Source organism: Eptesicus fuscus, chromosome 6 (genome assembly GCF_027574615.1).
Source record: "Eptesicus fuscus isolate TK198812 chromosome 6, DD_ASM_mEF_20220401, whole genome shotgun sequence".
NCBI lineage: Eukaryota > Metazoa > Chordata > Mammalia > Chiroptera > Vespertilionidae > Eptesicus > Eptesicus fuscus.
Window position 1 is genome coordinate 94,975,647 of NC_072478.1, and position 14,504 is coordinate 94,990,150.

The 14,504-nt window shown below is 46.0% G+C and overlaps 1 protein-coding gene and 1 long non-coding RNA gene across 2 annotated transcripts in view; one reads left to right on the top strand and one right to left on the bottom strand.

Annotated features, from left to right (window-relative positions):
* LOC114233756 (uncharacterized) overlaps positions 1 to 14,504 on the top strand; it is a 91,526-nt gene that overhangs the window by 62,288 nt on the left and 14,734 nt on the right. The gene's annotated exons all lie outside the window — the stretch shown is intronic.
* The window catches only part of ATP10B (ATPase phospholipid transporting 10B (putative)), an 81,538-nt gene continuing 79,841 nt past the window's right edge, over positions 12,808 to 14,504 (bottom strand). Inside the window, exon 22 of the mRNA XM_008147651.3 lies at positions 12,808 to 13,267. Within this exon, the coding sequence (XP_008145873.2) occupies positions 12,808 to 13,267 (460 nt within the window). The remainder of the gene's footprint in view (positions 13,268 to 14,504) is intronic.

A 14,504-nucleotide genomic window follows, 5' to 3' on the forward strand; every position in this document is an offset into this window, starting at 1 on the left:
AGCATCTGTCATTCAGAAAATTGTAGGATGATGTCTTGTTCAGGCCACGTCAAATACTGATCCCCAGGCACCAGGCTGTTGGTATGTTTACCCAATGGTGAGTGTAAGTTATAATTGGGGAGAGGAGGCAGGTCTAGGGATGAGTGAGCCTCTCTTGTCCAGTGTGGTATCTGCAGCTCCTCAAGCAGCACCTGGCACGTGGTAGATGCTCAGTAACTGTTTGTTGACTGACAATGAAAGGGAGCTGTTATTGGGTGCCAATTTGAAGTAGCTGTTCTTAATGTATCCTGAGTCACCAAGGGTCCTCTTTCCAGGGGTGTGGCAGGATCTGAGTGTCGTTGGGATTCATTCAGTGAAGCTCCACGGGGCCTAATAATAGGGATAAATCATAACCCTCCTAGGTGCTCGGAATCAATTTCACACCTCATCTGTTATCCTGAGCAGAATGCGTGAGAGCGTCCCCTCACCGTGGTAATACATCAGCTCACAGAAATGAAAATGCCTGAAGATCAGAAGAGGGAACACTGTTATAGTCCATGGTGCTTAATCAGCTACCCAGACACTGATGGATTTCAGGGGATATTTACATCTGAATCATGGCATCCACAAGGTCTCAAGCAGAACCCAGAGTTACGGGCAGCATGGAGCAATTTAAAAAAAATCATTTCTCATTATCTCTCGTCAGAAACTAGGTCTCTCTTTTTAGAAATACTCTCTAAAAAAAAAAAAAAATAGGAGGAAACAGAGGACAGAGGACTGTCTAGAGCAGTGTTAGGTTGGCCACCAGAATCCTCACTGTGTCCGTGACAGACAGTGCTAACCTACCACCTTGCGTTTTCCTGTTGTGCCTGTTACAGTCTCGTTGCTTCTCAACCCGAGGCTTGAACAAGCCACTGCTTGTTGGTCTGAGATCTCACGTTAAACTGAAACTCACTGACCGGCACCTATCTGTAGTTTGACTGTGATTTTTCTGGAAAGCTAATATTAGTAGGTAATAAGAGGATGAAGGGAAAAGCAAACGAAATACCATAGGTTTGGAAGTCAGCTGGTATACTCTCTTGTGGGCAGGGTAATAATCAAAGCCATTGGCCAGAGGTGATCTCGCTCGAGAGGGAAAGTACTTTGCACAAGGTCATTCAATGGATTAATCCAGGATTTGAACCACAGCCCCCCTTACACTTGACCACTTTCTCTAGATCCACCATTAATGACGCCTGAAGGGTGACTGTGGAGGCTCTCGAGTCGAGTGACCCATCAGGGACTGGCTCCTGTCTGCCTGACCACCCCCTTACCCAAAACTTCACAGCTCCCCATCTCATCCGGAGCCTTGCACGAAAAACCATAAATCACAATTCTTCCCGACGTGGCGTCCTTCCCGCCGTTGGTACTTGTGTCCTGCTGCCTTGTTAATTTCAGTCTGGGAGTCGGAGACCTGGTGACAGTCGCTCTTGTGCCAGGCTCCTGTGCAGTTCAATAAATGCTAATAAACCGTAATCTGCAGTCTTAATAATTGCCGCTGCCTGGACCAAAATGCAAGGGCAAAGATTCCTTTGGGCTGAATAGGATTTGAAAAGGCTGAGAGCACAGGCCTGGAGTGCGCAGTGGAAATGCCAGTTGAATGTTAATTGTAGTGGCCCTGCTGGCTAGCGGATGGTGCGCTGGTTCCGCCTCGAGAGCCGGAGAGGGAAGATGGAAGCCCGTGGAATCCAAGAGAGTGGCTTCAAATGGTCCAGGAGCCTCGGGCGTTTTTCGGCAGCTCTTTCTATTTACTCCTCAGAGTCACCAGAATGACTGGCCAGGAGCTGTCTTAGGGGCAGGTTTTAATGAGTGGCTCGAGGATTCAGAGAGTAGCAGGGAGGTAGGTACCCCATTGATTATTTCCCGTAGTCCAGGAATGGAAGGCTCGGGTCTACAGTGATCCAGACACTGGATAATTACAACCCTTCTCTGCACGGGGTCGGCATCTACACACAAACATGCAGAGCACTCATAGCCTAGGGGCGGGGTGGGCAACCATTGAGGTTTGCTTAGGGTCCTACTGAGCCACAGGCAAGAGATCATCTCCATGTATCTCAACCCCTGGCAAACTCTTATGTGTACAGAATAACTTCCTACAGATTTAACTGCTCGATAGATTGTGTGACTAATTGTTTCTTTCCCTTAACAATGGGCGCCTCCTGGTAGACTGTATGTTTTGGTGTAATTATGTCGGCTCAGACCAGGGCCCAGGCCATTTTAGCAACCTGAGGAGTGTGCTAATTGTCCTGAAGTATGCTGCCTGGTGTGTGCCTCATTGCTGTAGTGGTTTTAATGGAACTTCTAATTAAAAATAAGAAGAGAGGCAGGGCTGGGGGCATTCCTCCCACGTCAGGGGTGCAGGCAGGGGCTTCTGAGCATGCCGATGTGTGCCTACCCATGGTGGGAGCCAGCTGGGGCAGGAATTAATGTGTCTCTGCTATGGTTTGTCTAGGCATAGTGCAGGCTGTGGGAGCTACAATTAGAACTCGGCCAATGGCAACATGTCTTCTAGGGTGCCAATCTTTCTCCCAGGCTCCGTGGCGGTGTTTGGAGGGTGTGCCTGTGGAGGCAGTGGGAGGGAGGAAGCTGGAAAGTTTAAGTTGCTGGAGGTACAGTTTGAAACCCTGAGGGAGGTCATGAGATAGGACTGTTCTGGAAAAGCACAGGGCCTGTTGCTTCCCAAAGACCAGGCTGCCCTGCTTGCCAATTACAGTGAGCTGGGAATCTGATCTGGGTTTGGAATACTGGTCTACCTCTTATGAAGAGTGCATTTTTGGGTAAGTGACTTTTCTGAGTCTCAGTTTGCGTACCTGTAAAATGGGGATAAAAAGAGTGTTGGAATCTTGATGGTATTTTCGTGGCATCATGGAGACCTCAGGCATGTCTACCCCATGTGGACAGTCACTTCTCCCCTCTCCGGGCCTCCATTTCCCCATTCTTCTGCTCCCCTCTGTCCAGACTAGTGCCATAAAAAACATTAGCAGAATGGGGAAAATTTTTTTATTTATAACTGAGTCCAACAGCTTGAAGTAGAAGAGAGAAAGTGAGCAAAAGAGAGGTTGGCTTCCCCCTGAGGTGAGTCTCAGCCTAGTTGTGCTGGCTGACCCATGGAAGGAAGAGATCTGAGATAGAGACAGGAGTCTGACAAGCATGGGACCCTTTGAAGATAGTTCGTCAAGAACTAATGATGTTTCTGCAACTTGGATCATTGGATCACCATCTGGTGTCTGCCTATGGGGAAGAGAAGATGGGTGACTGAGACAGAGACTTTTTGGTATAGGAAGGCAGAGGAAATGTCCCCACTTTTTTCTTCTGGGTTTGTGGTCAGGACTAGATAAGAAAACACTCTTTTGAGCCAGCCCGCTACTACCATTGGCCAAGGCTTGATTCTAGTCCCAGAGTGACCTTCAGGGGAATCATTCATGACCTATGACTTCAGGAGTGATTAAAGAAGGAAAAAGAGCCGAAACCGGTTTGGCTCAGTGGATAGAGTGTCGGCCTGCGGACTGAAAGGTCCCAGGTTCGATTCCGGTCAAGGGCATGTACCTTGGTTGCGGGCACATCCCCAGTGGGGGTTGTGCAAGAGGCAGCTGATCGATGTTTCTCTATCATCGATGTTTCTAACTCTCTATCCCTCTCTTTTCCTGTCTGTAAAAAAATCAATAAAATATATTAAAAAAAAAGAAAAAAAGAAAGAAAAATAGATGAGTAACTAATAGGCTCATGGGACAATTGAGAGCAGCAGAAGTGACTCTCAACCTCCTGCAACTTCATGTCCTCTTTTGGGGTCTTGCATCTCCTCTCTGCTTTCTTCGCTCCTTAAAAAGAGGATGGCTTGACTTGAAGCCTAGCAAACATTAAGCTGCCCAGGGTCCTTTTTAAAAAATTTTATTTTTCAATTGCAGTTGACATATTTTATTAGTTTCAGGTATACAATATAGTGATCAGACATTTATATAACTTACAAAGTGATCATTCTGCCAAGTCTCATACCCATTTGGCACCATATATAGTTATTACAATATTATTGTCTATATTCCCTATGCTGTATTTTATATCCCCATGACTATTTTTATGTCTGGCAATTGGTACTTCTTAAACTCTTCCCCTTTTTCACTCATCCTCCCACTCCCTCCCATCTGGCAACCATCAATTTATTTTCAGTATCTGTGTTTGTTTCTTCATTTATTTTGTTTTTTAGATTCCACATAAAAGTGAAAACATACAGTATTTTATCTTTCTCTGTCTGACATATGTCACTTAGCATACTACCCTCTAGGTCCTTTCATGTTGTCATAAATGGCAAGATTTTTTAAATTGTTTTATGGCTGAGTAATATTCCATTGTATATATGTACCACATCTTCTTTATCTATTTTTTCTCTCTCACTGGACACTTAGGTTGCTTCCATATCTTGGCTATTGTAAATGATATTGTAATGAATATAGGGGTGCATATATTTTAATCGTTAGCATTGTAATTATAATGTGTTTTGGTTTGGACATCTTTGGGTTCAACTTGCTTGGGACTCTGCATCTGTTGGACTTACATTTCTATTAGCTTTGCCAGGTTAGGGAAGTTTTCAGTCATTATTTCTTCAAACACAATTTCAATCCCTTGCTTGCTCTCTCCTCCTTCTAGTACGCCTATGATGTGAATGTTCCTGCAAAAATGTAATGTTATCCCAAAGGCCTCTTAATCTATCCTCATATTTTAAAATTATTTTTTCTTTTTTACTGTCCCACTTGGGTGTTTTCTGCTACTTTGCTGAATCAATTTTTGCCTCATCTGAACTGCTGTTGATTCCCTCTAATGTATTCTTCTGTGTTCTTCATTTTAGTTAATATATTCTTAATTTCTAATTAGTTCCTTTTTATGTTTTCTATCTCTGTGTTGAAGTTCTCACTGAGTTCATCTATTTCCCCCCTAAGTTCATTGAGCATTCTTGTAACCAGTGTTTTGAATTCTGTATCTGGTAGGTTGCTCGCCTCCATTTCGTTTAGTTCTTTTTCTAGAGCTTTGTCCTGTTCTTTCATTTGAGACATTTTTTTTGTCCCCTCATTTTGGTTGCCTTCCTGTGTTTGTTTCTATGTATTAGGTAGATCTGCTATGTTCCCCAGTCTTGGTAGAGTGACCTTATGTAGTAGGTGGCCTGTGAGGCCCCGTGGCACAGTCTGCCAATTCATCTGAACCAGGTGTTCCGGGGTATCCCATGTGTGGGTTGTGTGTGCTCTCCTATTGCAGTTGAGCTTTGATTGCTGTTGGCATGTCAGTGGCTGGGATTGACAATCAGGTTGACTGGCTGTGAAGGCTGAATGTGACTACATTGGACAAGCTATTATTTAGGGGTTGACCCCATGAAGCTGGAGTCACTTAACTTTAGCAGGGCTCTGGTGTCAACAGAGTCTGCACTTTGGTTTGTCATTTGTGGAGTTGATTGGGTGGTGCCTGGTGTGACCAGAAGCTGGCCATTGGGTGTGTTTGTTCTGGAGTGTCTTGGGAGTGGCTCCTGTGCAGGCTAAGATAATTGTCTCTTGTGCTGGGCTTGGTGGCACTTGGGAGAGGCTATGCTGAGAATCGAGGCTGGCTTCCACTAGTGCTAGTCTTGGGACCCTTTGGTGGGCACCACATTGTGAGCTGAGGCCAGCTGCCACGTGTGCCTGGTTTGTGGCTGCTTAGTTGAAGCTATGTTCCAAGACAACACTGGCTGCAGCTCATGCCAGGCTTGGTGCCACCTGATGGGAGTTGCAGCAAATTGAGACTGGTCTCTGCTTATGCTAGGCGTGGGGCTGCTTAGCAAGAGGTACAGGGCACACTGAGGCCAGCTGCTCCTGGTTTGGGGTTTATGGACCATTGAGAAATTTTAGGAAAGTCCTCAGTGTGAGCCGATGCAGGCCACTTGTGTGGAAAAGCTGCTGGAAGTGGCCCACTGCCCAGGGTTCTTGTGCTCTCTTCTTGAAAAAGAACTCACTGTCCAACATACCAGTCTATTATAAATGGAACAAGCAAATGTATGCTTCTGTTCACATTTTTGTCTTTTGTATCAGGTAAAAGGGACAAATCTGTATGTAATACACACACACACACACACACACACACACACACTAATAAGAGTAAGATACAAATTGACTGTACATTTGTGATGTACATCAGCCAATCAGGAGTGAGTATGCAAAGATGGTGGGTTAATTTGCATATGCAGGCACCCAGTGGCCAGGGACAGGCCTCTGGGCAGCATGGGAAGGGGGAAGGTGGGAAGGCGGAAAGGCAGCTCCAGCTGGAGCAAAGGTGGTGTTGGCAGCCAGAGGAAGGAAGGCCCATTCTTGCACGAATCTTCGTTCATCGGGCCTCTACTGTATATGTGTGTGTGTGTGTGTGTGTGTGTGTGTGTGTGTGTGTGTGAGAGGGGGGGGGAAATATCTATCTATCATCTATCTATCTATCTATCTATCTATATAGTATGTGTGTGTGTGTGTGTGTGTTTGTGTGTGTGTGGGGGGAGAGAGAGAAAGAGAGAGAGAGAGAGAGAGAGAGAGAGAGAGAGAAAGAAAGAAAGGTGGGTTATTTTAAAGGCAAGATTGGAGGCTCAGAAGCAGCAGTTGTTGGGGCTTCAGAATTCATTTTCGCCTCTGCAGGTGAAGACTATGAGAGGTGACTTCTTACTGGTATAGCCCCAGCCTCATCCGCAGGCTGCCCTTTGCAAATAGGGAGATCTGAGGAATTCTGGAAGCACTCCATAGTCAAACAGATCTCTGACTCACTTGCCATGTGGCCTATTTTAAAATGTTACCCTTTTGTGTTAATCTTTTCATTTGTAAATGTCCATGAAGCCCTGGGAAGGATTACTAGTTCATTTTTTGCTGATGAGGTGGCTGAAGAGCCCTCATTGAGAGGTGTCATTCTAGACTCAGCTCTAAATCTAAATTACTGGGTGACCCTGAGCTCTTCTGCTTATCTCTTCTCTGAGTTTTGTCATCTTCAGGAATATCTTTCACCTCATCTTGTGAAATAGGTTAGTTGGGATAGGAAGGGCTCATAATACTAAAAAAACAAGCAAAACCCCCAAAACCCCAATAATTTTTTTTCTCAAAATTCAGTCAGCTAGCCCTCCCTTTGTTGAACTGTGGTCTGAGGACAGACTCTGAGGATACTGCTGGGTCCAGGTGGTCTTGGTTCCTGAGGTGCCTGGGCTTACCTATCCCCGGGTGTGACATGCGTGGAGCTGGCCCCTCTAGTAGACTGACTGGCAGTCAGGGGACAGATAGTGGCATCTAATTGTGGGCACAGGAGGGGCTGGGGGCAGTGCTGTGCAGGGAGGGGAACTAGAGACTTGTCTCAGTGCTTCATTTAGGTGGTGAGCAGCTATTCTTTTTGGGGGGTGGTTGGAAATGTTGATGGAGATTGTAGGAGATTAAAGCTCTTCTTCCCCAACTCCTTACACAGTTTACCACCTGGAATGAGTCCAAGCCTGTGTCAGGGAAGGAGGTGTCCTAGCACCAGCTCCCTTTGATGTCTGAGATGGGGGCGCCCTGCCCTGCCTCTCTGTAGGTAAACTCCTTAATATCTACTGATCTGAAAAAGGCAATCTGGGGCCTCAAAATGGCTCAGGGGGTCCATTTTCTCCCCAGGTGCGGGTGCTGCCCTCATGCCTTCTTATGCTCCCACTGAGACCAGCCCCTATTTATGATTTTTCTTTTAAAAAATATTTTTTGATTTCCAAGAGTAAGGGAGAGTAAGAGAGAGATAGAAACATCAATAATGAGGGAGAATCATTAATTGGCTGCATGCCCCCCAATGGTGATTGAGACCGCAACTCGGGTATGTGCCTTGACTGGAATTGAACTGTGACCTCCAGGTTCATGGTTCAATGCTCAACCACTGAGCCACATGGGCTGGGCCCTATGATTTTTCTTTATTCTTTTAAAAAAATATATTTTATTGATTTTTTACAGAGAGGAAGGGAGAGGGATAGAGAGTTAGAAACATCGATCAGAGAGAAACATCGATGCGCTGCCTCCTGCACACCCCCTACTGGGGATGTGCTCACAACCAAGGTACATGCTCTTGACCAGAATCGAACCTGGGATCCTTCAGTCCGCAGGCCAATCCTCTATCCACTGAGCCATACCAGTTAGGGTTGATTTTTCTTTAACAGCAAGAACACAACATTGTTGAGCACTGCCGTGAGCCCAGCACTGGGAACACAGCAGAGAACAGATGGCAGGTCCCTCCCTCATGGGATCTTCCACTGTGCGTGCATGCATGTGTGTGTGCATGTGCGTGCGCGTGCGCGTGTGTGTGTGTGTGCGTGTGTGTGTGTGTGTGTGTTGATGCACGCACGTGTGAGAATCTAACAATAAGTTGATTTACCAGGGGTCATTCCTATACTGTAACCAGCCTCCCCAAAATAGCTTTCAGAACCACAGGATGTTAAAACAGTCCAGCTCCCACCTTGAGTATTTGGGGAAACTGACTGAATCTCAGTTTGAAGTTGAAACCTGGTGAAGGGATGTGTCCAGAGTCACAGCAGAAACCCCAGGCTGAGCCAGACTTGACATCTGGCCTGCTGACTCCTGGCTTGGTTCCCCCTGCCCTGCTTCCCTGATCTGGCTGCAGGAAGAGCCCTTCGGTGTAGCTTCTCCACCACGGCTGCTAGGTGGCACCAGAACGCCTTTGAACAAAAGGCTGCCAGTCTCGGCTCTTGTCTGAAAATGCCCGAATCCTCCTTGCAGGAGTCCTGAAGTTTGACTGGGCAGTTCTTGTGCCCTCTAAAGACCTACCTTCTTGGGCATTGCCCCAGCTCATGGTCCCCACTTTCTGGATCCCACACCTCCATCCCCCTTTGGTTCTCTGGTTACCTGGGGGAATTCACTCCCAGGGGATTGATTTCTCCTGGGGCTTTGTGTGCAGAATGGAAAGTTCTGGCTGGGTGATCAGCTCACCGGAGATATTGGCATTCTGGTTCTCCTGAGGCTGCTTTCTTCCTTACTTTCTGAAGCTTTGGTCTGGGTGAGCAACCCAGCTGAACAGCGTGGGCTAGGTCACCGTGCCAGCCTGTGACAGAGTTGGGATGGAGTTCAGGCACTGTGCTTACCTCGTCTCTCAAAGGAATGTCGAGAAGACAAGCCCCTCTGGTGTCTGGTCCCTGTCTCACATTTGTTTAGCTCAGTGGCTAAGAGTATAGGCTCTTGTTTCAGACTTCTGGGACTAGAATGCTGCCACCCCACTTGTTAATGGTGTGACTGTGCCGAATTCATGTAACCTCTCTCTGCCTCAGTTTCTCCTTTTGTAAATGGGATGTGGTAGATTACAAATGGTCTCAAATTTCTTTGTAACTCCTCCCATTAAAGGTGGGGGTATATTTTCCCACGCCTTTGTAACTGGGCTGGCCTTGTGGCTTGTTTTGAGAGAATGTGGTGGAAAAGATGATGTGTGAGTTCTGAGCCTCAGCGTCAAGAGACTTTGCAGCTTCTGTTCTTGCTCCCAGAAAATTGATGCCATGTGACAAGGCTGGCTGATGTCTTTGAGGATGGAGACCATGTGGAGGGAGGTCCCAGCCCAAATTGCCCAGGTACAGCATCGTAAGCACATGAATAATTGTGTTAATCTACTAAATCTTGGGGGTGGTTCATTATGTCACCAACGCTAAATGAAATAGGGGAGAATAATGGTACTTTCTTGCTGGGTGGCTGTGAGGTTCATGTGGTGATGTGTGCTTAGACTAGCACCTAGCCTGCAGTAAGCTAATGCAGTTGTGATTACTAACATTGTTATGGGGCACTTCCTCCTGCTCACTGGTTTCTAGTCACACTGACCTCTTTTCCTTAACTTTTTGAATGCACCAAACTGTGTTCCTTTTTCAGGGCTTTCATATTTAATTCTCTCATGGTTAAGGTGTCAGCTGAAACCTCTCCTTCTTGGAGCAGGCTTCTCTGATTGCCATGGAACTACCTCCTTCCCTTCTCCCTGTTACCCTTCTAGACTGTCAATCCCTGGAGAGTAGGAGCGGAACCTGTCTCTGTCCCCTCTTTATGCTTGCTGCCTGCCACAATGCTGTGGACTGCAGGCACTGTTTGATATCTGCTGAATGAGTGAATGAGAAAGGGCACCTAATCAACCTGGGTTTGAGGTTGGCGCGGGCTTCCAGGAGAGGGGCGAAGCTAGGGTAGAGTTTCAGGGAGAGGGGACTGTGTGTGCTGCTTCTAATTCTTGTACCCGGTTTGGTTGGTGTCACACTCTTACATTGGATCAAATCTGTTCTGATACTCGATGCCCAACAAGGCTATGAGCTTCTTTAAGTCAGGGATGAGCTCCTTGCAGCTCCTAGCACATCACAGGCCTCTAGCAGGGGCTTAATAGAAGTTCATTGGGTAGATAAGTGAATGGATGGGTGGATAAATGAATGAACAGATGAGTGAATGCAAAGAAGGATGGATGGATGAGAGAGGACTCAGAACTGCAAGCAATTCTGGAAAGTCATGTTTATTTTTTTCTTCTAATGAAAAGGACAGCACATTTCCAGTCAATCAGTAAAAGGTCATAAAAGTATAAAAATGTATTAAGTACAATCATTAGGATTATGTTATAGGGAAATAGCTTTTATAACTTTTCCCTCTAAGGTGGCATGTTGGATAGTCACAGTTGATTTGGTTTACAAAGAAGGGCAGGAGTAGGTGACCAGTTGGCCCAGGACTGAGGAGTTTCCCAGGATGTGGGGCTTTCAGTGCTAAAACTGGGAAAATCCCAGGCTAACTGGGATGGTTGGTCATGCAAGAAAGAGAGCAGCATCACAATGATGGGTATGGTTTGGCATTTAGGTGTCAGGATCAGACATTTTTTCAACTTCCCCATCACCTCTTTTCCTCTAAGCTCTGAAATAAATATCCCTGTGTTATTATTGAGTGTCTTACAGCTTTCAAAGGGTTTTCACATCCCTTCTCTCCCTCACCTCTTATGTAACTTTGACTTGTTCCTATGCCAAGTCTGGGAGGTAGGGCAGTTCTACCCTAATTTGTAGGTGTGGCATCCTGCTTCAAGGTTCCTGGCTCTAGAGAACAAAGATCTATGCCTGAGATCTCCTGAGGCTAGTGGTCTTCCCACGCCATTGTTCTCTTCTGAAGCATCCCTTCTCATCTGGCTTTCAGGACTGGGCAGGAATCATATGGAGAAAGGGACCCTGAAATCCGAGTTTTGGCTCAATCCTCTTATTTGGGACAAAGTCATTACTGCTTTGCCTGCTGTGTTTCTCCTTTAGCAATCCTCTTGTAGAATTCCCCTGAATACCTACCAGCTGGCCAGTGCCCGTGTCATTATGTGTCAGAGTCAGTGAAAGAGAACTAGTGTGTTGGCTCCAGAATGGTGCTCCAAATGGCTTCTCCAGTTCAGGTTTGTCAGCAGGGTGGTCAGAGGACCAGCTCAGCCTGCCATTTGCCAACTTGGTTGTTGAGATCTTTTGGGGGCATTGTTGCTGAAAAGTTACTCAAGCGAGGTGGCTATGACTCCTAGGCTTAAAGACTTGTTGCATTCATTCCTAACCTATAAGGATTTTGCCTTAAGGGTAAAAGGTTTAGTAGCCCTCCCTGACTTATCTTAAAAGACTAGGGACAGGTTATCCTTGCCCATAGTAGACGTAGCTTCTCCTGACAACTTATTAGAATTCTATGATCCATTCTTTTATTTCAACACTGTTTTTGAGCTCTTATATTTTTGGTATTTACTATCTCTAGGGGTAAGAAGCCTATGTAATCCTTTTCCCTGTGAAGTGAGACTTCCTATGACTCTCCCTAATTGAATGGAAGCATGTGCCAGTGTCTTCCAGGTGACACTCCTCTCTGGGATAGGCTTAATGAACAGGATTTAACATTGGCCCTACCCTTGAAGATGTCATTGTTTGGGTTCAGAGTTGCTTGCATCATATGTGTCTATTCTGTGGGCAGGTTTGCTAAGATCTATTCATCTTAGAGTTTCCTTGTTCTGAGAGCTGAATGAGAGTGGGTCCTTTAATATAAAAACAAATAAAATAAATAGCTTAAAAAAAAAGTGCTGCTCTCTTGGTAGATTCCCCAGGCTGTGGGACATGTGGTCTGTCAGCTAAAGCATGGGGCTTCTGGTATACCCATTTCTCTTAGAATGCTTCTGTTCTTTCTGCCTCTTACACTAGCTGTGGTCCCACAACCCTCTGAAGTGTCTGTGGCACTGAGTTCAAGTCTAGTTTTAATATTTAGATGTAGTTTTTTTTGACTTAGAGACAAACAGCGTCCCTACTCTTGGTGAGTGGAAGGGATGTTAACCCCCACGTGGCCATCTCTGTAATACAATCAAGATGAAGCATCTGCATGTATGGGTCTCTTTTGAAATTTAAACTCTGGCACCCATGCGGTGAAGTGATGGTATGGCAAAACCAGAAACTTCCACAGCCTGAGAGATTGCCTGGGTTTATACATTTCTTGGAATCTTGGAAACTTATGTATTGGGTTGTAGGCTGTACTTATCTAGAGGATCAGAAGAATGTCTCGGAGGACTCGATGCCATAGTAACATAGCCTCTTTATGAAACCCCGTTTGCAAGATGTGCTGCCTGGCAGCAGGAGGAAACTGGAGGTTGAGTGGTTTCCAGCCTTTTTTGGTCAACCCCCTTGTGGCCAGTACTTCCTGTAAGGAAGTCAAGCCTGGCAGGGAGAAAAGAGTAAGACTGGCTCGTTCTTTCCTCCATGGAGAGGAAGAGTCTTGGATTAATTAGGCCAGCGATTGGACGGCCTCCCCTAAGTTTGTACAGATTTCTGCAGGTCCCTCAGATGGTCAGTGAACTCTGGGATCGGCGATGGCTGCCCCTGCTCGAGCGCCTATATTCATCAGTCTGCCCACTGGGGTAGGCCCCAGACGCCATCCTGCTGTTGGGCCCCAGAAGAAGGTGATCTTTGGATGAGAATTTAGCTGAGGAGTTTGCTGAGCTTGGGTCATCCCTCCTGTGGTCTCTGCTGCTTCTCTCTCCATGCACCCCCCGGTTCTCCTTGCACTTCTGCTTGGGAGGGCTGGAGTTTTTTGGGGTGCTGGCTCTGAAGTCCTGTTCATGGACAGGTGGCACTGGACGGTGGGTGCGCTGAGCCTCTCCAGGGACAGGGGCAGGCATTTGTCTGCTTCTCCAACTCTGGATTTTCAGGTCTCTTTTGTCTTTGGGGAGTTTGTCAATTTTCTGAGCTTTTGAGATCAGGGACTCCCCATATGTCCCTTGTATAGATAAGAAAAAGTACCTGGTGGGGAAGGAGAAACAACAATAAATCTTTTTTTTTTCCTGATTTTTGTTGACATCTTGAACTTTAGCATTGAAAGTGACCTTAGAATCCAACTCCCCACCCATGGTGAGATCCTTTTTGCTGTGCTCCTGACTGTGGTTATTAAATCTATGCTGGGCACCTCTGAGATTTGGGAGTTCAATAACAATATGTAATAACTAACATTTATTATGAACCAGAACGTTTCTAAGTGCTTTAGTGTTATTAACTCATCTTTCCCAATAATCCCATGTGGCTGGTATTTTTGCTTCCCCCATGTTACACATGAGGAAACTGAGGCAGTGACTTGTCCAGAGCCACACAGTGGTCTTGCTGTGGTCAGAACCGAGCACTCTGGATCCCTAGAGTTTTATCTACCATGTATAGCGCAGTCCTTTCTCTTTCTGGGCTATTCTGATTTAGGCAAATTTACTTGCTTTGCAATATCAACCCTTTGTGGAACTTAAGTAGTTTCTAAATACATATTCTCTTGAATCTGTGGGCCATGCTAATTTCCCAGCATTGCTGTATTTGCACCATTTTCCAGATGAAGAAACGGAGGCTCCAAGAGATGAGATAGGGTTTCCAAGGTCACCTGAGCACTTGCTAGGTCTCCCTGATGGTTAACCCAGGGTTCCTTTCCCCGGCCAAGCTGCATGTAGCCTGTACTGGACTCCGGGATTGGAAGTCTCTATCTGTGCCTGGAGTCCTTCTATTCCACACTTGGGGAAAGAATAAGAAGGTGAATACAATTGTGTGGTCTATAGAGAAAGCATATACCATCTTGTGATACTGGGATCTGGGTATCCATTTCTTTATCTAGAAAGTAGACATCCAGAATCTTTCCCCCAGATAATTCTTTGTAAAATGTTTTATTTCTAAAGCCTTATAAGCAGAGACTCCCATCCTTCCACTGTGTCTGAAAGCTTTAGGCAGCCTCACAGTGCACAAGGGGTTTCTGAAGACTCCCACGGCATCAGGTAAACTTTGCCCCATTCTTTCTCATCTCACCCAGAGAGGCAGTACAGGTAGGCATGTTTATTTCAGGAAAGACTCAACTTCCTGCCTGAAAGCTGGAATTTTCTCAGTTTAAACCTTTCCACCGATGCTACGTTCCTTCTCCATCCATTTATTCAACAGATTCCTATCAAGTTTCTACAATGGGCCACTCCCCGAAGAGGTTAAGCTGAGAACGGGACAGATAGGTTCTTGCTTT